We start from the raw sequence: 24811 nt of genomic DNA on the forward strand, positions 1-24811 counted from the left end.
TCGCTGCCACGGAGTGCTTACGGTCTTTTCAAAGAGCTCAGAGCTAGCGCCAGCCTTCAGCGGCATCTCCAGTCTCGTGAGGAGTACGTTTGTGTTCTTGGGCAGCGGCTTCTCTCAAAACAAACAGGTTCTTTTGTAGGTAGGCGCAAGAAAACAAAGCAAAAAAATGAGCCCTCCAAGGAAGCACGAGCGTGGTCGACCGGTGCGCTGAGCGGTGAACTGTGGCGAATGACCTCACGCGGTGCTTTTGTTTATGTCTGTTTCAAAGCACTGTTCGGTTAAAAGAAGGGAAAAATAAACGCAGCTTATTTCTGAGCACCGAGAGTGGGCCAGCGAGAATGCAACGCAAATAAAAGTGCTTGCCGTAATAAAGCCTCATACATGGCATTACTACGCTATACTAGTAAGAACAGGTTAGGGGGGGGGGGGGGGGGGGGGTTTGAAAAGTTTCTCACCGAACAGTTTTTGTTTTGTCTGTCAGGAAAAGGAATATATAGCTAGACACAGCTGCGCCGCTGACGCCTGCCGAAGCCCCGAATAACGTGGCCGAAGCGCGAAACGCAACAGAAATTGCATTTAGCATATTTTTGTGTTTTTTATTTAACTTTGCTCTTCGCAGGCCATGCAAAGGCGCCGACAAAGCTCTGCGTAGCGTCAGCGTGTTCCTGCTAAGACGCCGCTTTGATTAAAAACAAAGTATACATTAAAAAACTCAGCGCAACAAAATCATCCGCAGCCCGGTGCGCTGTTGGATAAACGAAGCAACGAACAAAAGCCCGAGACACGTCCCAAGTTGCAGCGGGACGAGCCGGAACACGTTAATTAGCGACGCCATTGTTTATTGTTTACGCGCTAACACCACGCGTGTCCGGACAAGCCCTGCTGAACTAATATCATGCAAGGTTGCCACCCTGTGAGACCGGCGAGGCCTGCAGGTCCCGAGGGCGTCGCCCTGTAAGTTTCTGGACGTGTTATTAAAAAGGAGCGCCCAAGGCATGCGTCATATTAGGGCGCCTTATCGGAGCGCTAATGGAGGCGAGCCTTATCTCTGTGTCGGGTTGCAAGACCGGTGGCCAGTAAAACAAAAACAAAAAAAGTTTGGCCGCCTTTAGCTCCTCCAAAAGAAAAATATAACCTAAACTACGTATTTTTCGAGTTATTGCGTGAGGAACGAAGTTATTATTCCTTGGTGGCCTGCGCTGTCTCTCAGCTTTCATATACTGTTACAGCAGAACATGGGGCGCTCATACAGTATGCAGTTTGTATCCAGGCATCTGCACATCATTTCAGGGGGAATACATTACGTGAATGTGATGAATGCACCGGCTCAGCGAACTCCTGAAGTTCTTGTACCCTGTCGGCAGTCTTAAACAGCGACATCTTGATTCGCATGCGTGAATCACTGGAGCGGAATAGGTTACTGAATCAAGCAAGCACCGGCCGACTGGTTAAACACCTTCGGAACCAAGAAGACACAAAGAACTTGAACTACTCGCGCATATCTCGAGGTCGAAGGCGCGGTGAACCCAGTTCATGGAACACTCCACGCCCCCTGCTATCCGTGTGGCCGTCGACCCCAGCCCTGTGTCGGCGACGGAAGAGGCGATGAGAAGAGGGGGGGGGGGGGTGCTTATGGTACATTGCACGGATTCCCTCAAAGAACCCCCAGAAACCACTGGCGCCGCGCCGCCACTTCAGGCATCCTTCACGTCAGGGTGCCGCCGTTTTTAGAAAGGAGGGAAGGAAGGGTGCGCGAGATGTCATCTGTTGCGGTTATATACGCGTACAACCTACGCCCGAAATGCACCACCGTCACCCAGAGTGTGACGGAGAGGTTGGCGCCGGCTGTGCTTTCCTGCGAAAGCGCTCTCTTTTGCCACGGGTTATGTACCTGCACGGGAATGAGCGCGGCGGACACCCTTTCTTCGCTACTTAGTTCTCTCTTTCTCTCTCACCCACTTCCCTCTCCTAGGCGCAGAGTCGCCCGCCAAAAGAGCGTTGTCCTCTACTCTAGACCCCCTCCCTTCTTACTCCTCTCTCTATCATTTTTCTTTTTGCCGTCTTGTTGCATTCTCCGGGAGATTCCTATCAGGCGTCAGATTTCCTTTCCCTCCCGAGAATCCGTCCTTCTTTCAACTCGGTCTCTCCCTCCTGTCACTACTCTACCGCGTGTTTTGAAAAGAAAGGGAGAGTATGAGCGATGCCTGTGTTGTGAGGGAGAGAAAGAGAAAGAAAGAGAGAGAGGGAGAGAGAAAGGAAGGACGAGGGAAGGGATGGAGACAAGAGGTCGGCACTGTGCTCTGCTTCGAAGTCGCGCCGCGGCAATCCTCTACGCGCCCTGGGCGCCTGCCGGAAGCGCTGGCTTTCCTGGCTGCGCCGACGTACTTACGCGCAACTATGCGTACACGGCGGCGGCGATGGTCGCGTCTACATCTGTGTGAACAGCGTCGGTAACTAGGAGCTCAACACTCTTTGGACGGCAGAATATTATCACCGATGTTACGTTACAAAGCGTATCGACATTCGAGGGTTTACACCGTAGCATAGACGTACAAGCGCGTACTACTGTAGACGTATGGCGGATTACCCGACCACTCTTGAGCAGGGGCAGTCGCGGCCCCCCCGTTATATTACGTCGCCGCTATGTTGACGCTAGTGGAGAAGTATAAGGGCAAGTAAAAAGATCCGTACGATTCTCTGGAGGCGATGACTGCGTGCTGAACCATCCCTAGGGCTAAGGACTGGGAACGGCCTCGCACTTTCGTTATTGCCGCAGCGGCACACGCTGATATTCCGCAGTCCCAATGATTGGTCGCTTGCGCTAATCTTTTACTCGCTACTGTCCAAGCGTAGACATATACCACCGAGTCGGGTTTCTGTTGTGCGTGAGCGGTGTCTGATGTCTGTCTTCACATGGCGATTGCGTCTGCGCATTAGGTACCCAGTTGGTTGAGTATACGTGTTCACTACTAAGTATCTGCTATGCTAAAACTCTCTACAGTTTGCGCGGTTTCTCACGTGATATGAGTGTAAACACCTTCACCGGAGTGATGTAGGGGGGATGCCGCAGATGTAGCGACTTCGAATGAGGTTCATCGGAGGCGACAAAACGCACGAGAAAGAATGTAGGCAGTAGAACTTGTCTTTAAAAACATAGATTGTCATGCCATGTTCAGCAGACTGAGACTACATAGTGCCCGAAAAGTGCGCTGCTGGTTACTAGCCTTACTCGCACTTTTTTCGTCAATGAATAGAACATAAAGAAATGAGATTGCACGCACACTTGTTGCTCGTGGTGTTTTTTTTAAACACCAAGTCGTGAAATCTGAATGTCCCTACACCAGTCTGCATTTATTATCAACGATAGCGATTAAATGAACATAAACTATGGGTAACAAATTCGTGCGTTATGCGGAAGTCCCTAAAGCACGCGGGCAGCCGCGCTCTAAACGGTTCCGACGTTTCTACTTTTCGGGCCAGCTATTTCTAGAGTGACGGCTGTGGTCCCAGATGGAACCTACCACACGGGCGCACCTCAGCTCGGGGCTAGCACGGTGCTTCTGCAGTTTGCCCTGCATTGTGGAGGTGTAGAGAAGGTGAGGATGGGGAGGGGCGGGTTCTTAAAATATCCGCACGCGGCAGCCTAGTTTCCACGTCTACGATAGGCTAATTTGTTCGCGCACATTTGTTTATTCCGCGAATTTTAGAGCTTAGTCTTTTTTGGTGACGGACTTTGTTCCGCCAGGACCAGAACTGTCCGCAAGCTGTGCTGCATGGCAGCGTCGACCTGCAGAGCTTGCCTCCCGCGGTGCGGCCAACTTGGCACTTAGGCAGCGTCCCTCGGGTCGAGACTCCGAGCTCCGCGGCTCGCCATGACCGTAAATCTTTCCGAACGCTGACTTTTATTGTCCCAAGGGCTGACAAAAGAAAAGTTTTTTCGAGTCTACAGTATGCACGGCTGCATATAACTACGAGGTAGAAAAAAAATATTAGAGTAAATAGTCTTCGTGCGCCACTATTAGAAGACGCCGCTGCTCGAAAATGATGACACATTGGATGGGAAACGGCCCCTGCTTATTTGCGGGGCGATGATTTAGATGACGTTTTATGTAGAGCAGACATCAAGCAAAGCAACTAGGCGAAATGTAAGGGTCGGGCAGTGGAGGAGGCAGGAACGGGATTCTGATTGCATGGAGGCTTCGTTGCTGTTTTCAGGATACTTTATTTTAGCGATGAAAGCAGATATTTGTAGCGTGCCATGCGGCAATGACAAACAGCCTCTTGGAAATGAATTCTAGTAGCTGTCATATAATGTACTTTCTATTCATCTTCTCTAGTATAAATATTTGTTTAGGTATGTAAAAACTCACGGGGAGCACAATGGAAAGCACTGCAAGCTACGATGTTGAAGAGAAAACGTTGAAGAAGAAAAAAAAATAGAGGTGGTCTCCTCGAAAGTATATAATTTGCAACATAGTAGTTAAACACAGCACTGCCTTTTTTATTTTCTTTAACGCCCCATCCGCATGTTACTTGCTGCTGTCCTTCTAATTTCTTTGAAATAAGTTTCGTAATTTATGGTTACAGCAGTCCAAAGCCCAAACGAGATAAGTTCTTCGTGTTTGGTTAGCTAGCTGGAGTTTGGTGCTCTAACGTAACCACCATTTTTTTTCTCCCCTTAAAGATACCCTCGGAACATTGAGTTTAAAATAAAGAGCCATGTCCAGAGCGAATATTTTCTCGGAAGTAAATTACTCCTCACTTTTACTTCAAATGTCGGTCTCACGTAAGCTGACTTTACTTTTTCTTACTTTACATTTTTCTTAGGTTTTTTATATTAAGTTATTCCGACACCTTTCTCATGGGGAAGAAAATGCATTTAAATAGTGATAGCTTAGCCTACGAATGCCAGTCAAGCGTAGAAACTAAAACCTCGAAAAACATCCAGAGCAGCGTTATTTCACGCGGCTCTTACAGCGAACGCAGTGTTGATTCCTGTTGGCATGTTTCAAGGCAGTCGGTGCACAGGCAACAGGAAGTGTTCCGCCTGCAACCCTCACACACGAGTGCAACATGTGGTCGTGACCAGAAATGCGTTTTAAATTCAGATCAGTTTTACTCTCACAGAAACACGGTGGAATCTTTTAACATCTAAAAGATGTTATAAGATTGAAGACCTCTAGCAGGCTCGATTAAAACCCGAAGCTACTTTGGGTTCCTGCTTAAATACCCTAGGAAAAGTGCATAAGATTTGCTTTAACACGATACACCATAATTCCATAATTTAAAACGCAAGGAAAATAAAAATATCTTTACAACATGAACTTGACTAGCCTCTATAGCCAAACGCTTCCAGCATATGCCAGCCAGTAGCTTTCACCACTTAAGGCGAGATGCATTCCGAGGGAAAAAAAAAATAGGTTCTTAGAGAGGGCATGCATTAAATAAAGAGAACAAAAACTTTTATTGAGAACTATATGTGGGGGAGGCCCTGAGTCTAGGACCCCGTTGGACTAGGCCAATAGCAGTGCCCTTCTGGTCAGCCTTTGCTGCTTTTCAGGAGGCGAAGAAAATTTATTGTCAGCCCTTACTTACAGGGCACAGGTCTGGCAGCGCATTCCTACTTTCTGTGTGTTAATGTTTTATTAGTGATGCAGCTATTTTCTACAGAGGCTGCATTAACGCGTAAGCGCATATCGACGCCAAGTTCTAGGTATGTCCAGTAACCCCAACTGCTTAGGTTCTGCTGTCAAGCTGCTCCGTATGCCTTGCGTATGGGGAAATTTGTGGGCACAGTGCCGTTGCGTGCAAATGCGGCATTAAAATGCTCTCGGGCACAGTATGTCTCATATCTAGCAAGAACGCGCGCCAGGATACTCGACTTCAAGACGCTGCTCCCATTATCTCGGATGCAACTTGTGCGCGAGCGCAGTCGTTGTCTCACAATACCGTAATTACAGCACTGTTCATATGGTCATATCACCAAGCTGTTTTATCCTCCAGAGTTTGCCCTTCACTATCCCTGACCTCCTGAATGAAACTGCCCAAAGCACATATAATCCGCGCTGGAGCTCTCGGCCTTACGCTGGCGGAATAGGCCGCGGAATCCACGCGCCTCAACAACGTCTTTCGGACCCCGGAGTTTTCATGCTCGCGCAGCCGGAGCCCGCCCTAACAGAGTCGGGGGCATGCGTGCGCTATAAATAGAGCAGCGGGGCTCGGGATAAGGGGGGACCCCGCAGCGCTGTCAGTGTAAACTCCGAGCCCCTCTATCCGAGCCCCCCTCTACCCCCCCCCCCCCCCCCCCCCCCCCTTCCTTGCTGTTCTCATTGCGCGCGTAGACCGCGTATATTCTCGATGACCTCCTGCGGTGGCGGCTTTGACGTAGGAACGAAGGACCTTGCAGCGAGGCGACGTCGCCATATTGAAGGCGTCGGTCGCTTTTTCCCTAGCGGTTCCCCCGAATGATGCGATCCTTGCGTGCTCGCCGTTACGTCAAGAGCGCTGTCGGAGAGGGACGCTTGACTCGGCTCGGCGGCCGAGCGGGTCGCGGAATGGATGAGGAGGCGCACGACCCGACCCTTCCCGGTCGCCTTAGACGCCGAAAATTAGGGGACGTCTCACTCACGTCCGGTTAGGTCCGTCATGTGGAGAACGCGCGACACCGCTAGAGGGGGTGGGGGCGTTTAGAGAGGCGCGGTCGTTGGCAGAAGTTTTCGCCCGGAAAGGGCAACCGCTGATGCCCGTCGACCTAGACACTGGTCGGCGGTTCGAAAGTATGACGTAGAGAGTAAGTGCGAGCCCGGTGACGCACCACTTAATGGGAAAGCCAAGAAGAAGGAGGGAGCTGCGAATGACTTCGTAGTTTTTAGCTTTCAGTTACGTAGTTTAGTCCACTAAGCGGCAGGAAGGTTTAAAGGCGTCGGCGTGTTGATGTTTAGTGACACTACTGAGACTAATTAAATAAGAATGATAAGGTGCTATGTGAACCTACTGGTCAGCAAGCTTGGCTAATATGTTGCTGCAGCTAGTGCCATCGCTGTGAAGCATGCGAACGTTCGAGAACTCTGAGCGTGTAGTTTTCGAATACGGAAGCTTGATATTTGAATACGGAATGAAAAGACAGATAATGATGTGCACCCTCAGAATGGAACTCTAACATTCATGCCGAAGTTACGGACTGATGGAAGAACCTTAGAGTAAAATACAGTAGCAACGACACTGTTAAACTTATGCAAAGCATGGAGCGGACTAGCACGCGCTCGATTGTGTATTACGAGTTCTAACAGTCGCCACAGCATCGGCGTGTTGATGTTTAGTGACACTACTGAGACTAATTAAATAAGAATGATAATGTGCTATGTGAACCTATTGGTGAGCAAGCTTGGCTAATATATTGCTCCAGCTAGTGCCATCGCTGTGAAGCATGCGAAAGTTCGAGAACTCTGAGCGTGTAGTTTTCGAATACGGAAGCTTGATATTTGAATACGGAATGAAAAGACAGATAATGATGTGCACCCTCAGAATGGAACTCTAACATTCATGCCGAAGTTATGGACTGATGGAAGAACCTTAGAGTAAAATACAGTACCAAAGACCCTGTTAAACTCATGCAAAGCATGGAGCTGACTAGCACGCGCTCGATTGTGTATTAAGAGTTCTAAGAGTCGCCACTTGCGCACGCGACGGCATGTGCCACAATCTCTGCAAAGTTCGACAGCACGTTACGCGAGGAGTTTGCAAGTTCTCGTGAGGAGTTTGCAAAAGCTTGTGACACGTGTGCCATTTAAATGTTTTCCGATATTTCGGACTACCACTTTTCGTTTAAAAGAACGAGAAAAACGTGGCACAAAAAAAAAATAACACACTCAGCGATGACGCAAACTGATAACATCAAGCCGACCAAGGTGACTTTTTGCAAAAGGCCGCCGTGGGCAATACGTCTTCGCCGCTGGCGCTGTCTACACGATTATCTAAATGGCCAAGCCTTTATTTCGTTTGAAATGGAAAGAATGAGGAGGAAAAAAAGAAAAAAAAAACAGCACTACCCTGACGGCGCCGAAACTGTCGTCCCGCAAAAGGGACTGCGCAGAAGTCATGTCCGATGCGCGGATAAAAAAGAGTGCAAGCCTGTCTCCGGCGGCGGCGGCATCACGCAGCGGCGCGGGTGCATTTACTTCCGCAGGACGGCCCAATTTGGGTTAAGGTTAAACGTCAGCGGCTGCGTCGTGGCACTCGCTGCGGCAAACCGACTAAGGGACACAAGAAAAGCCGAGAGCACGAAGGGCTGAAAGAGCAGCAGCGATGAAAACAAAATAATAAAAAAAGAACTAAGCCACGTCGTCGTCGTCTTCTCCGTTCCCGCCGCAGTGCGCCTTCTTGCGCCGCCGCCCATCACGTTAGCAGTGCGCTCCAGAAAAGCAGCCTCCCTCGATCCATCTTTTGCCCCTTCGGCTGTGACGCAAGCGGCTTGGGAGCCCAGCGGCGCCAGTTACTGGCGACGAGCGCAGGCCGAAACTTCGCTTATTGTCTCATTGGAGACCTCTGTCCTTTTCCTGCTTCTGCACCATTTTCGTTCCCCCCTGCGCGATGCTCAAATAGCGTTTACGCAAGCGGCGCGACAAGGCGTACATCGTGGGCACGCACTTACGTGTCGCCGGAAGCAGGGCGTACGAGTTGTTGTTGCCAGGGCGGACGTCTACACCAACGCCGACCTTTCAAGTAGGACATTGAGTGTTCGATGGGGGTGGAGAACAGTCCAGGAAGACGCCGATAGTTTCCCAAACATGTAGTTTAGGTATTGATGTGGTTGGCTTTGCGCATCGTCGCATTAACAAAGGGCGGAACATTGGCATTGTGTGCTCGTTGTCATAGGCTTTCGTGTGGAGGCTAGATTAGGGGAGGGGGGGGGGGGGGGGAGTGTGCGCATATTATTAGCGATAAAACATTGCCTGGCGGAAAGTGGTGAAAAGACTCCAAGTTACCCGATTTTAATGCTTCAAGAAGGAATCGACCGCTGTCGATATTTAGAGATGCCATATGCACAGATGGCTTTCCGCCAGTACTTCGACTATTGAAATACTCTCTATCTCTATATTTTATGCTTTTCTGTTTTTCTTTCTTTTTTTAAACCAGTCTCAAATTCTTGTTTTTAACACGTGACGCGATTAGGCCATTGCGTGGCAAGTGCTCTTCCTAAAGGGAGTATTTTTGTTGAAAGTGCGTCTTATATTTCTGCACCGAAGGAGTTCCTCCTGTACACTTCCTTGGCCTTCAGCGAATCGACCGTCAATCGAGAGGAACGAAAGCAGGAAACGCCCTAAGCGCCCAGAATTGAACACCAGAAATGTAAAACTGGAGAGCGCCAAGGCTCCATCCATTAGCGTCCCCCATAACGCGCGTCCTAAAGCCTCGCCTTCATTTTGCCTCCATTTCCGCCTCTCACAACAACGACGAAGGCGCATTCAGCAGTAAAAAAGAGCCTCGCCTTACTTCCTCGTCTTTTGTTGGGATGCTTCCCTTCGCCTAGCTGCCGCCTACGCTGCTTCTTCAGCCCGCTTTACTTCCTAAGCGGCATCCATATACCCTATATCCCTACACGAGTCCGGCGTCGAGGCCCCAACTACGCGAAGGCGCATCCCTTCTCTCCCTGTGGGCCAGCGGGGTAAAGAAGGAGCGGCCGCCCCAGAGAAGGGGCTCGGGCCCCGGGTTAGGCGGCAAGTGGGCGCTGGGCCCAGACGAAGAGGCGCGGTCGCACCGAGGACAGCGCCGGGGTCGCCAGAGCGGCGCCACGAGGCATCGATCGCTGCCGCCGCCGGCGCACTGGGCGAGGCCGCCGGCCGGTCCCGGGACAAGCGGCGGGCCCCGACGACTCTGCATACACTACACAGAGAGGGAAAGGGGGAAAGCGGGCCGCTTATTGTGTCGCGGAAGCGCGGCCCGCGACCACGCGGTCTCCACAGCGACGGGCGCGCGACGCGGCCACGACGCGGCTGGCTGGGTCGCTCGGTCGGCGGCGGACGCTTTTGGCTTTGGCTCCAGGCGCAGTTGGCGCGTCGGGAGGGTAAAAAAAGGCCTTGGCCCCGCACTACACGGTCGCCGCAAACATGGCGAGTCGATTTGTAGTGTGCCGTGTACGTATTTCTCTCTCCCCATCGTCCTCGCCTTCCCTCTTATCCCTACTCCCGTGTTCTCACCCCCGCGCATGTCCGCCCTCTCCCTCATCCTCTTCCCGAAGGCCGCCACGTGCCCATGAGCGTCGGGGCCCCGGGGCTGCAATAGAGACAATCAATCCTATCGAGGCAATTTAAAAACAGCCCTGGAGACGGAAGATTTTTACCTTTGTTTTTTTCAGTCAAAAGGCATAAAGGATGGCCGCCAATATTTAAAGGTGTAAAGGTGCGCGCAAAATTAAAGGGAACGCTTAGTTCACTCCACAAAACCAAATTTATATTTTACTTCCGCGTCGAAATTGTGCTTAAACGAAACAACCGAGAAAAGATTAAAAAATTGCTTGTTATTCATATTTGGGTTCTCTGATTTTTTTTTTCGGTGTCTATGCTATACCGACCATGACATAGGAACCGCCTCCCCCTCCCACCCCAGATACGTATCTTTTTTCTTGTACATGGGAGCGATTTTTTTTTTAATCAACAGATGATATGTCAGAAAAGAGACACTCCCTTTCCTTATAATATAAGAAAAACTAGGTCAGCGGAATAGTCTATGAATGCTTTGAATGATGTCGCTGTTATGATGTTCTCCATTTACCCATTAAATATTCACTCGTGCTGTCGCTCGTCCACACGTGGTCCTTCAGTTCAACCAGCGAAGTTCCTCTCAAATGATAAAACTGAATTGAGGGTTTATTTCTCCGAACACTTTTGAGAGCGATTTCAAGTCGAAGCCGAGCGCCGTAATGAGTTTCGAGACAAATGAGGCTCTGTGAGTTCTGTGACGAAGCGACAACACGTCCATCTTTATATGCGCTCTTCCCTCTCCTTTGTTGAGTTGTTTAAATACTTTTGAATAAATTCACTACGATTTATTTAGTTTTCAAAAGCCAGCGTTTATTCACACATATACGCCTCAGTAAATCTTGTCGTCGCTGTCGCGATACCGCGCGTACAAAGGACTCCAGCGCGGAGAACGTGATCCGCAGTCACAAGCGCCTCCCATTGTACTAGCCGCGCAAGGTCAACGGCCTGTGAAGAACACCCGCATGCAAGCAACTGCTCCTGGACTTGAGGCGATGACCACAAGGAGAGAAACAGATAAGGGGCGAATCTTTCGCAAACACCAGCATGTGCGGACGCCGCCCCGTCAGCGAAACGAGAGAATGTTTAGCACTGCACCACTTGAGGAACACGGAAACATCAAACGCTCCTCTGCTTAATCGGCCGAAGTTGTTGCAGCCCTGTGCTGTACTAAACAACAGATAAAAGCTGCAGACTTCCGGTCCTGGCGTAAGCTGCGAATAAGGAGAGTTTTGATTGTGTACAGAAATCAACAGCGGGATAACTTCCCTGTTTCCTGAACTGTAGAGCTAGTGTCGTTATCCGTTTAGTTGTAAAAAAAACAAAACGTTAGGCGCGTCTATGACATTTTCAGGTAGATTATGAGGCGAGCACTTAACAAGTCAACCTGAGCCGCATTTATTGAAGGAAACTATTGACAACGTTTTCAAAGATTGTAGCTATGTTACAATTACTTATACTACACTCAGGGAACGCGCTTGCGGCATCATTTTCGCCAGAAACAATTATGTCGCGTCTCCTACTTCGCTCACAGCTGCTATGTAAGAACAAAAATGAAAAGATGAGACTTAAAGCCCATTTCAACATTAACGGGACGTCATGTACAGACCCTGGAAATATTAGTCATCCTATTCTGAAGACAGTGAGTAACCAGCATGGTACAGGTGAAACAATCGGAAGGGAAATACCGTCGGCGTTCTTCCTGTTCACACCGATAAAAATAAAGAAAAGAATGACAAAATGAATAATGTTTGAATTCTCGAGCTGTGAAGGATGTGAAAACGAGTTATTACTCCTGCTGCCTGCCTTTCGTAATCTGTCCAAGGACATCGGAGAGCGCCTGTTGAATTCAAGAGAACACTGCGCACTGCAATTAGGAACAATTACGCTATTCTAGAACTGCGCCTTCCAGCACCGAACTCCTTCCTGCGAGGCGTACGTTGCCAACATTCTTCAGCGTTTGATTCACGACTGATGCGCGCCGCTCAAGAGCGGTGAAAATTGAAGGCGCCGCGCATTCTTGAAGAACTGAATATGCCGGGCTCGATGCTGCGTACGTATTTTTTTTTCTTTCAGGAATGGCTGAAATTCTGGAGAACAGAAAATGGACTTTATATCACCCCGTCAAATACGTTCACCAAGCCTCGGGTATTAGAGCAAATGCCAAAGCTGCCGGTCTTATACCAAGCGGCAAATCTTTGTCTTCTGGAGTCTGCAGCTTCCGTTTGAAGTACGTTACAGTATACTGTAGCTTATAGCTTGTAATTAGATTAGAAACACCAGAAGGGCACTATGCAGCAGAAAACTACATGCGCGACATCAACAGACATCAACAGGTAGCAGAATGGATTATAGAACCCTAAGGATCGCTAAGCTAAAAGAGTGGACTCTAATCGAAGGAAAGCGTATACCCTGGAGCTGCAAAGAAGCAAGGTGGAAGATGAAATAAAATTTCCTGTAATACTGTGGCCAGCCACTGATGCGAGAGGGGGCTAATTAGGTAACAATGGGACAGGCCTTGCGCTACAGTTGGTCAACTACTTGACGATGGCGCTCCACAACACTCCTTCTGTTCTTCACGCATGCAAGTAATCCATTTTGAAAGAAGGTCCGTTCCAGAGCGCAAAATATACTCCAGGAAGGAATAACCATTTGCAAGGATCACCTCTTCTTCCGCCTTTTCCTTTGCATTTTTCATCTCGAGGAGAAGAACGGAGCAATCAGCCCGTAAGGCATCGCTGCTATAAGACATTCCTTGGCCTACTCTCCTAAAAAGTGTTAAAGGGTGCGCAGAGTAGAAAGGTGCAAAACGGCAGGAGAGGTGGGCAACACGATTCAACTGACAGCAGGGGAAGGGTGCGCGGTTTCGTACCCCAGAATAAAACTCCGCTCTATGTGGCTCGGCATTCCGCCTTTCTCGTTCGCTCACTACGGAGCCTCGATCCGCCGTTTGCAACAAACGAATCGGCTAGGTTGAAAAACGGCGCACGGTCGGCCTGCGTCCGTTGCGTCGCCCTCCTTTCCTTCGTCTCCGGTGCCGTGTCGGCGCCATGTTCCGAAAAACGGCCGCGCCGTCGAGAAGGGCTCGCCTCTCGTGGGGCCAATCAATTCCAAACAGCCAACACGGCGGCAGCGGTGGCGGCGCGACTTGGGCGGAGGTGCCCGACGGCAGCAGCCTGATCGGCCGCGCGATGTATTGCGGGGCGGACGGAAAGGGGAAGAATGTTAGAGCGAAGGGGAAGGGAGACGAATACACGAGAGGCACCAAGTACACTCGAGCTCAACACGCATCTGTTTGGGCCAAAGTTGGCCGAAGAAGTAAAGCATGAGAATGGCATCAGTCCAGCAGCTTGTTCAGAGTGCGATGACGTAGAGAGGAAGGCTGTGTCACGTGTTCTGCGTCGGTTTGTGTGTGTGTGTAGGGGGGGGGGCGCGGATGTATGCCGGCGAGCGGACGCATAGAGCGGAAGTGGGACTGAGTCGCTCTGTCAAGGAGTGTAGGCTACAGCGTATAGAGGAAACGCGACTTATAGGATGTTCATTCACGCCGTGAGTCATCATTCACCTTATTCACGCCGTCTCCGCAGCAGGCTTAAATAGCCGCTTTACAGGGCCTTTCATATGAGCCCGTCTTTAAAGGTTTACCGTTTACAACCTACGCCGCATCGTAAATGCGCTATTGGTTTTCGGTTAATACAAGGCGCCACTCAAGCTTGGATGAAATCGTTCTGAATATTTTGGTCGTTAAATAAGATAAAGATGAGCTGGAGGTTGCGGGTTCGATTCTTAGTCATGCCAGCCACACTGAGATGGAGAGGAAATGTTAAAGTAACTATGGACCCGTCCACTATATACTGTACCTGATAGCCAAGGTATTGCCGTAAAATTATGCGTTTCCTCTCAGAAGCGAGCGATATAAGACCCTGCATGTTGAACTCTGCTCTCCTGGACGCTCGTGGTTCCATGCCCATAGTGAGAGCGCCCTCCAGCGGGCATAATCATCGGTTGTTCCGAAATTACACGATATCGAAAAGTAACAGAAGGCGCCGTAGAAAAATGATCTCCACAATAACCTTTTCTGAGCTCTAGGTTATCTTTAGAGTGCTCTTCTTTTACTTCCACTTGCTTAATTAACATGTTAATCAACAAGCGCTCAGGCTCATCCCTTAATTTACGCTTTAAATATACTACGAAGTGCGTCAAGGCATAAGGCTTTAGTCCGGGTACAACGGACCACTCTGTTATTGAAGTTTCCTTTCCCTTACGAGCGAGTATAAATTAACTTCAGGTTCGGGAAGGCGTTAAGAAAAGCAAACAAAACTGACTTCTCAAGGTTACCATGTCCCAGTAAGAGAAGCGCTCAGTACATTTTATGGCCGGCCGGGAGCATAGGCTTGTAATACGTTCAGTAAGGAAAATATAAACCAAATAAAACTGAATCAGAAAACCATCCGCTGTTTGTAGAAGCCCCGCTAAGCGTCAACTGAACAACGTTTTCTACCCAAACAAACACCGGGATGAATGGTACAGATTGTGGTAAAAGAGGGTGGGCGTGATTGAGTGCTGGCTGGAGTAGATACACTTTGAGCGATGGGTGATCCCCGTTCCGAGCAGTGGACTTAGAGTGGTTTATAGCGGGCCCTCTCCCAAGTCTCAAGACTGTTGCACAGGCACGTTGAAACGTGCTCAATCTGCTTTCCGCTGACTTCATGACATGGTGTAGCCATTCATGAAAGTGCAACGCGTAGTAGCTATAGGCACGCTGGAAGCCACTATGGACAGAAAATCTCGACAAAGAGTGATTACTTCTCCCCGAAAATAAAAAAAAACAATAACAAACATTTGAGTGCGCCAGGATAAACGCTCAAAAGCAATGATTGTCGCTGTTGTAAAATACGCTGTATAAAAGGGCCTTGAAGCACCTTTCTTCGACGCTGCTGTCTTTTTGTCATCGGCGTTCACCTTTATCTCAAGCACTTCCGAGCATCCTGGAACGTCCAGCGACAGCACTGGCTTGGGACAGGGCCCTTCGATGTGTTCGGAAACACTCTCGATTCTCAGCCTAACATGCACGAATGCGCTGATTTTTTTTTTTTTTTTGTAGCGATAGCTACATTACGGTAGCATTTCGAGCCTTCAGCATGGCGGCGCCGCCACCCTGTGGCTGCGCCGCCACGCTGTCACGTGATTGGTCATGTGGTGCGGAGCAGCTGCCGGCGGCGCGGCGCCGTGGCTGATCACGTGATTCGTCACGTGGTTGGTCACGTGACCAAGTTCCACTCAGCCAGCTGTGGCTATCGCGTCCCTCCAGGTTTAACCAGAGCTAAACCACCGCCAATTTTTTTAATTGTCTTAATTCTGTGATGTTTGACTTATAATCTACACAAAACGTGTGATGAATTCACCCCTTTCAGATCAATAAAAATAAATAAAGACTCGTTCTGCTCGAACAAAAAAAAAAGTGTGATTTAACGTTATGAGGTTCAGGGCGTTGTTATCTGCAGGTGGGATTACCCCAACGTTATTATGCTGGCAATTGCCCCACCGCAGCGACGCACTAAGTACTACAGACTTTGTGGCAAAGTTCTGTGACCAAATGGCAGGTCGATGTAACCGCATGTATGCTGCTGCACGAAGTTATATCTGAGAGGGTAGCGTATGCTTCACAGATCATGCATGCTGCACTTTGAGTGTATTTTGGCCGCAGTTGATCTTGCTAAAGTGTAGCAACGAAATATAAGAATTCAAGAACATTTCGCTTCGCGCCCTCGAGTTGCGAAAGCTCAGTTAGAAGCCCCAAGGCGAAGGACAAAAGCAGCGAAACAGGCAATACGCCCTTATCTGCTTTTGAATGCCTCGGGCGACCTAGCCGACCTTAGCTCCGCAGCACTGACCCGGGAAAGCCTGTTTCGACGACCTGCACTTCGCAGATAGCCCGCTCTTGACACAACGCTCAGAGTCCGTTGCCGTGGGATTCCTCCCACCACGCCGAAGCTTTGCACTGTGCCTTGTGAGCAGGTATCATGAACGATCAGGACGGCATAGATAGTGTGACGTCCCCGGAAGTCCTGCCGAGTCAAGAAGCGCGACTGACCGCTAAAGCCCGAGATAACGCGCGACCGTTCGAGTTTATGCAGGCAGAAGCTCGTTAGTAACGCGAGAGGAGGTGTACGATAATGGAAATAATAAGCAGAGATTCACGTTCCATAACACGTTCGAGTCTAAAGAAGGTATGTGTTGATTCACGCAAACAGCAGCAGCAAAGTGGGGTGAACTTTGCAGGATCCTATTTCACTGAGGGGCATTGAAGATCGGCTACTGCAGGCGACGAAATCCAGTAGCGCACAACTACAGGAGAGAGACGGTGCACGCGCACGTTTCTGTCATATTTTCTTTGTTTAACTTCTGAACAAAAAGAAGAGATTTTTCTCAGGAGCTCTGCTGCAGACAAAGGTCAATTTCCAGCATTTTATGCAGAGTGAAAAAGCAAGGCCTCGATGTGCATGAACAATCGCACACGAGGTGAGCATGTCTATTCAAGTACGCATCACGTAATCCGCAGAAATAGGGTGGTATACTGTCCTGCTCACCCCGTGTTTAAATGCCCCCGGCTCTTTAATGGCTCCCGCGTTAAAAATCTCATCCGCTAGTTAGTCGCTCTTTGCGGCTGGGAAAAATAGTACAGTTAAAATACTTTATACATGTACACCCACTGCTTACACATCGTCCGGTAGTATGAACTTTGCCCTATCGCAGCGTTCTCTGCGCGTGACCAGCTTTGCCACATAAAATGCATAGTTACTATAGTGTCCATTACGACGACAACATCAGCGCGTCTATGAATGCCAAGGTCTTAGAGTGAGGTAAACGAAAACACCGCGTCCCGGACCGTAATCCCGCAGGGCTATGACTTCGCCGGCGGCGACGCAGCCTGGGCTATAGGGTAAGCACGTTCGTAAACGGCCCCAGAAACAACGCCGGAAATGTCGGGTCTTTGCCGACATCAAGCCCCGCGCCCAACAAGAAGCGAAAGCGGGAGATGTTAAAGGGGCCTCCTCTGCCCACGGTGGGAGGAAGGTGTTTCGTAAACACGCCTCTGCCGCACCTCCTATCAGTTGGGCGCCCCTGCTCGTAAAGAAGAGGTTGGGACATGAAACAATAAAAAGAAAGGAAAGAGCGAGAGCAGAGAAGCCAGGAGGAGGAGGCGATGGCTGTCTGTCGGCCTCTTTCGCCAGCGATAGTAGACTGTAGGCCGCCGAGGCGAGTGGGCCAAGCCACGGGAGTACCTTCGTCCTTGGCAGCGAGTGCCGCAGTGTGTCACTGACCGCCGCTATGTCGTAAGATAGAACCCAGTATGGAGCTCCCACGGGATGCAGCGAGCCCGGCAGCTGTGTTTTTATCATACAGGGTCAAAATCAAATACTAACTGCTTTTCCTGCCTTTACATAATCCCTTGCACAGCTATAGCATAATATTATTCCATACAATGAAACCTGATGCACGTGTGTACGCGAAATCCGCGAAAAGGAACAGTACTCAAGTAACACTTGTTGCGGGGCTTGTTGGTGCATAGTTCTATGTACAAATGTTAGCGCAAAAATAAGAGACAATCACCTTTGCCTTTTGACCTTTGTCCACCTTTCTTGTGATTGTCTCTTATTTTTGCGCTAACATTTGTACATAGAAAAAGGAACAGTGTCTGAGCAAACCCAGTGTGACAAGGGAGTCTGAGCGTTAGAGCTTCGTTTCACGGCTAAGCGCACGGAGTTCCTGCACTGGCTTATTATAGCTTAGAAACCGGGGGAGGACACTTTCTACGAGGTTGTGCCTGGCGACCCATACAGTAGATGAAGCTGCGCGGCGGTCGCTTTCAGGAATATTTACGACAAGAATCTTACAAGTGTCCACGAAACAGATTGTAAATCAAAGACAAAAAAAAAGTGATTGAAGAGACTCCCACAGCTACTGCCTGTTCCAAGACGAAGGAACTGCACAGAGCCAGCGAAACCTCTCGGATGCGGCATCTAATCCACGCAACATTCGTACCACTCTGACACGTAAAAGCGAAAGGTAAAAGAGCAGCAAGCCCCCGGGGGACTGGGCACGAGCCTCGCGGCGTTCCGAGAGGATGACAGAGAGCGAGCAACCAACGGGTGGCAGGGGCGCAAGTTTCGCCCAGCGCCAGCTGGTAGATAAGCAGCAAGGAGACGAGCAGGAGCCAGGAGGGCCGTACATGTATACGTGCTCCGAAAACGACAGCGTCCACCGAAAACTGCTCCACTGCTGCAGGGGAGGAGAGTATGAGGGGACACGGCGGCAGTCGAGGCGTCTTGTCCAGGCGATGAGAAGACAACAGTTTGGAAGGAAGGGGAAAGGCGACAGGGGGAGGGGAAGAAGCACTTGGAACGCATGCCCCCGGCTAGCGCTCACGTCACGACGATAAAACCGCAGAGCCAGGCTCTCCTAGGAGCAGGCGGCAGCCTGGCCACTCTTATTCCGGGGTGCAAGCAGACCGTGCACGACGCTTGCGCGCGCTCCCTCTGCTCTCGAGCGCGCAGGCACCGTATCGCGCTTTTCGGGGAGATGGCCCACTGTTTACCCTGGCTGCCGCCCTCCCCTATGTCTGCGAGACGCGACAGTCCCCCAAGTTTACGGCGGGCGCGACGCTCACCCTGCGGGCACTCGGTTGTCGTCTTCGCGTGCGCAGTACGGCAGCGCCTTGAGCGCGCTTCGGCCGCCGTGGGCGTGGGAGGTGCCGGCACACATTTCGAGAGTTGTGCATCATGGCGCGCCTCGAATAAACAGTGCGGCGTTTTTCGCTTTCGCGAGACTAAGCTGTGAGGGAGAAGGTGTCACGGCAGAAAATAGATAAAGGCAATAAAGGGGCCTCCGGGTGTCCGCTCGAATTGCGGCACCCGAGCCATCTTTCAGTTTGCTACGTGCAGAAGGACGCTGGTTGGGGAAAAGGTCTTCGCGACCTTACGGCCGGCTTTGTCGCGCCAGCATCGCGTCACCGCTATCTGTACTAGGGCCGTCTTTCTTTTCGTTTAAACATCTGCTGCAAGCACGTAAAATACTGATACGTTGTTTCTAAGCAATAAATGGTTTTTACTACTACATGTCAGGCGGTTAATAACTGCAGCCTGTTATGTTCTCGACCAATAATCAACTACGTGAAGTCAAGGAAACAGCACATAGGCGGAATTTGGGAATGAAGAATGAAGGACCCAAAATATTGCTGATGGTTTACTATTTCACGCATATGTAGAAAAGCTTAAAGACTATCGAAACAAACACCATAATAGGCGTTTTACTATTATTATGTTGTTGCTTTCCAAGCAAACATACTAGCGGGGACGAGCTATCGGTGCAGAACATTCTCACAGGAGCGAACATGTATTCTGGCAGATAAGTATAATGTACCATCAACAAAAAATAAATAAAAAAGAAACGAAGCGCGAACAAGAGAACGGATATGCCAGCACAAAAATAAAGACGTATTATATACAAGAGAGGTTGATTAACTCTTTTAAATGGGAGTCTTCGCGTCCTCAAAGTGAAAGTAGCCTGCGCGTGTATTGAGCTTCCCCCGGCTAATATCTTCTCAGTTTTCCCTTTGTATTTCATTATCTCGTTCGTGTTTCATTTGTTGCCGATAGTACTGCGGCCTCCATTTCGTACACGACAGAAAATCAGCAACTAGCTGCAGCAATGCGAATCACCCTATTTTACTGCCAGTTGGGTCTGCGCAAATAACGCAATATTTCGCCATCTCGCCTACAGCAGGCATCATTTTGTGGGTACGCCTCAGCGTGATACGCAGGTGTGTTGAGTGCTCGTTCCGGCAGGCGCCGTGCACTCGAATCACCTAACACGCAGGTTGTGCAGGTGCGGTAACGTTGCACACTCAGCGCTGACACTCGTATCACGTCACAGTGCAAAAAAAACGAGGCGGCCGGGTGCAGTGCGTGTTCTGCTTTGCTGCTCGGACAGGAGGGCAGACGCGTGCGAGTCATGCGGCTTTTTCTGGGGCCGCGTCAAACGTAGCTGAATTGCGCAACTTTCTTTAAAGAAAAAAGGGAACCCTGAAAAATATAGAAAAGTGCGCCGAGCTTGCACTTTGTTTGGCTTCGCAATATTTTTTCGGCATTTCACAAACCTTGGGGGGGGGGGGGGGGGGATTTTCGACTGCACAGCTCCTGCTGAATCTGGAAAACCATGTACCGTGTTTTTAGTCCCTCTGATAAACACTAGGAGGTCTCTTCAGGGTGATGAGTCCACATTTCCTGTCTCGTTCTGGTTCGAGTTGTTCCCTTCTCGGTGTTTTTTGTTTATAGTTTCTTTTCTTGCACCTTCTCCGCTACCCGCTGGTTTTCTGAGCTGTCTGCTTATTGCGACGCGAAATGCAAACACATTGTTTTGTTCGCTGCTCTTAAGAAAGCTTCTTGTATACGCTGGCTATACCTGTCGCAACGTAACGAAAGAAAACATGTTATAGTGCATACGCCACGTCCAGACGCGGGCCCTTGCAATCCATCAACCAGGCTGCCTTGGCGCAACTGGAGGCTAAGCTGTGGCAATCGGATTCATCATGCAGTGGAATTTTCTAGGTGGGAGAAGGAAGAAAAGCCGAGCGACGACCGTTCTATTTTTATTGCGCACAAAGCGGAGCACTGCCGGCACCTGATGGATCCTACCTCAATTTAGTTCCTCTTTGTTTGTTCGATATAAACATCTTCAGTTTCTTTTCTTTTTTTACCCGAACTTTTAGACTCGTTAACAAAACCTATTTCCATTGTCTGAAACATAATGAGTATCTCCTGCAAAAAAAAATAGTGCAGACATTCTTAAAACATGTTCCGATTCCGGCGCTCAATCATTCAAACAGCACTCCTGAGAATGCTGCGTACATTTTTTTTTTCAGTTGCTTGCGGGTCCAAAGTTGCTAACGTATTAGCGATTGTGCTACGAAAATTGTGCGGAGCGTAGGTTGTCGACGCTGTTTCAGTTTCAACGGGATAGGAACTTAAGAAAAGCGTAACATTGAAAAAGCATTTGATTAACGTTGCTCGCTGAGTGCTGCTGTTCTTTGATATTTCAGTGCGCTTAGACTAGACGGTCTTTTCAAAGTACAACTGCTCCGGGCACCCAAGCTTTCATACCATCTTTAAGTTTGCGTTTATTACTACTACATACGTAACAGCTGCAGCGCAGCAAGACACGCTAATTTGCTTGCAACTGTGTGTAATATTCAAATGCCAGCCCACAGCTGACTAGCCTGCATCCCAATTCTCTCCCACTGCCCTCTCAATATTTCCACCACTATCAAAGTCCACGCGAAGCGATTTCTTCATCAATTCCACCAGCACCAAACACAGAGTGACGCTCAGCTACAAACGCCTGCGCGAATTCCTCGCGCCGCCATCTTTCGCGCTCTGGCCAAGCAATTTAAATGCCCAAAGCCATTACTCACGCAGCTCGTATCTTATCGACGCGACAGTCATTAATTACGAAGAAACTCCAGCCTCAAGTTCGCGTCTCACTCCATCCCCGTTCCCGACAGAGAGAGGGGATAATTGTATTCCCACTTCTGCTCCATCGCCTCCATTTCATTACGCATTCGGTCGCCAGCCATGGCTTCTCCAGAGCGGACTGACTATATACGCACAAATATCCAACTCCGCAGCGGTACTGTATATTGGGATCTCCCAAGCTTTTCCCTCCTGTCACACTTCGTTGCGAACAAGCGACGGCAGCAAACGTGCAGCGGCCGCTGTTCTGAGCAACGCTCGCGCCTAGCGCGAGGGGATGCGGCTGAACAAACATGCGACTGAGTGCCGACGCCCGCCAGGGCGGCTTTGGGAGGGGGCGGCGCGCAAGATACAGCGCGCCATAGCCTCCTATGCGAGAAAACGCGGCGGCGGTTCCTCGCATCAACGAGGAGAGAAAAGCCGGCGTCCGAAGATTGGATCCGCTCAACGCAGTTTGCCCAACGGATCGGAAAAGCCCGAAGAGAACTTGGCCTCCGAAATGGAATTGAAGAGCGCTGAGAGCGAAGATGCGCTCGAAACTTAACGGGAAGTTTTTTTTTTTCTTTTTCGTGTGTTGATTTCATAGCGCTGGGCCTTTCGCGATGCGTCAAAGCCGCCCGTTTGTTCGGCGCCTCTTTTTTCCAAGAGTGCACGTCAAGCACTCTTCACCGCAAACTGAGGCGCGTGGCTGGAATGCTGAGAGCATCCTTTCCTCGGGTAGAGCCGCCTCTCAGTTGCTTTCGAGAGACCTGGCGCAGTCGAACATACTTTCGAAGTGGCTTAGAGGTACTTGGATCACTGGCCAACAGTTTAGGTTTAGGCATTGCCGACGCAGAAAGGTCTTACAACTTTGCAATAAAAAAGACATTGTCTTACAGGATGGCTCAAAGCAGCGCCAAAGCAATAGCGACGCCAACGTAAGAAAGTTCCCTTTGAACGATAAAATGCATGCCATCGGTTCGTTATACCACAAAAAGTTCTTGAATAACAGTGCTTAAACCGCTAGCACAGAACAAGCCGGCATTCTTTTGTTTCAAAACATATCTCCTGTGAAAAGGTATGACATGCTACACTTTCGCAGGCAAAATAATTTTTAGTTAGAACATAATACTTGAAATGAAGCCTTGCTGTATTATGTTTATCGATATAGTGGCGTCTTGATCACATAAAAGCTTTCAAACGAAAACAGTGGGACCACCTACCTTGCACCGATGAGTCTCCGAGTAAGATCCCAAGGAGCAGGAAGGCCACCGCCGAGCCGAAGCACACACACTTTCCCACGCGTCGCATCGTCGCTACGAGGGTCGAACGCGAAGAAAGTCAGCAAACCAGCAAAGGAAACAAAAAAGGCAAATGCGATATCCTAACTAAGCACTTGGGCGTTTCGAAGCGTTCCCGACCACGGGGTAGTGGGTGATCTTTCTCGACTCACTTTCAGTTTGCGAATTCCTTTTCCGCCGCTAATGGAATCAATAGCAGACTGCTAAAAAACTCCAGTTGCACCAACAGACGCGCAAACAAAACGCGCAAAGAAACAAGTCCGAGGCGGCAGCAGCGGGCCTGGACAGCGTCGTTCGTGCGGGACGGTACAGCGGGAGGGCGTGGGGGGCGAGCCGAAACGTCCGATCTGGGAAGAGACGAGAGGAGCAGAGCCCTGGTACCGCCGCGCCGTAGCCACCACACGCACCAACTCGCGACTCGCGTCGCCGCGCGAAACCTTCCGCGCTCGCGCGTCGGTGACGTCACGGCGCGAGCCTCCCTCGCTGTCCAATGGCGAGCAGCGCCGCACACGCGCGCTCGGGCGGCGCGCGGACGCGAAGAGCGCGCGCTTTGCGGATGGAACTATTTTTGTTGCGCCGTGCTCGCCGTCCCGTCACGGCAGGGCATGGCGGGAGCGAGAGCAGCGGGGCGGGTGAGTCAAGTGGGAAACGCCGCCGGCGATTTCTGACCGGCGGGGGAAAAAGGACAGTTACGTGGTGCCGGTGTTGGCGCTCTTTCGTAGTCGTACTCGCTTGCTTTCCGGGGAATGGCGTGATTCTGGATGACTGATGCTCCGTCTCTGCAGCGCACGGGTGATGAATGAAGCCGGTGCCGGCGGGAACAACACAGCGGGGGCGTCCGGACGCTGCCTCTGCTCGAGGTGCGTGCGTCGGCGGGTCGAGGTGTGCCGGGCGTGGGCGGTGGCTCTCGCCGCTCTTCCGCCGGGGTCGGACTAATTGGGTCACCCGAAAACGGACCCGCACGGGAACAGCGCCGTGTTTTAAACTGGAACGAGGTTCGAGAGACACGGCCGCTGCTCTTGCTTGTGGACTTGTCTTTTTTCTCTTTTTCATTCTTTCCCGGTTTTCTGCAGCGGCGTTTTTAGGATGATGCAATAGGGAGTGCGGGCAGACTTAGGTGATGACACAGCGGGATGACTCAGCAGGTGCTATGTAATAAGACTAATTGAGGTGCCTTTCATGCTGTAAGCGAGGCGCTGAACTCTAAAAAAAAAAAACCACCAGGACGAAGTAAGGACGGCAGTTTTGTTTGGTCTGTGCTGAGAGCAAGCGTACTGCTGCGTCAAACATTATTCCGAGCACTTATTCCGGGCACTTATTCCCTGCACCACTTTGAAAATCTCCGGCGTTATTTTACTACTTTTTTTTTCTATTAAACCTTCCTGTTCCCAGAGATTAATGAAAGCAAAGTGCAGAAATTTTTCAAGTGCTATAAGCTGCGTATGTCCCCGTCTTCTTTTCCGTGCTCCACCACTTATTTCAAGCAACGGCGACTCATGATAAAAGTTTGCAGCCATCACCTCCTGATAGAGGAAAAAGTTATTAAAGCTTTATTCAGTCGGAATGCACTCATCAATGGAAACGAATGAAACAAGCACGTAAATACATGAACGATTGTTTCGCGCGTGACTTTTGCAGCTCGAAATGACTGCCGTATCTACTCCCAAATAGGTCAATAACCCCTATATGCCAACAGTGTAGCATTATGAATGGGAAAAAAAGAATCGCCTAATTAAACATCTAA

The 24811-nt window shown here is 50.0% G+C and overlaps 1 protein-coding gene across 4 annotated transcripts in view; it reads right to left on the reverse strand.

Moving 5' to 3' along the window:
- The window catches only part of LOC144136553 (limbic system-associated membrane protein-like), a 187558-nt gene extending 163944 nt beyond the window's left edge, over positions 1 to 23614 (reverse strand). For 2 of the 4 annotated variants that reach the window (XM_077668952.1, XM_077668951.1), the window contains exon 1: positions 22990 to 23483. In XM_077668952.1, coding sequence (XP_077525078.1) covers positions 22990 to 23077 — 88 coding nt within the window. In that variant the 5' untranslated portion in view covers positions 23078 to 23483. Of the gene's footprint in view, positions 1 to 22989 lie in introns of all 4 variants that reach the window. The other 2 variants (XM_077668954.1, XM_077668953.1) reach the window with 2 other exon arrangements.
- Positions 23615 to 24811: the final 1197 nt, after the last annotated feature.

The sequence above is a fragment of the Amblyomma americanum genome, chromosome 6, assembly GCF_052857255.1.
Source record: "Amblyomma americanum isolate KBUSLIRL-KWMA chromosome 6, ASM5285725v1, whole genome shotgun sequence".
Classification (NCBI taxonomy): Eukaryota; Metazoa; Arthropoda; class Arachnida; order Ixodida; family Ixodidae; genus Amblyomma; species Amblyomma americanum.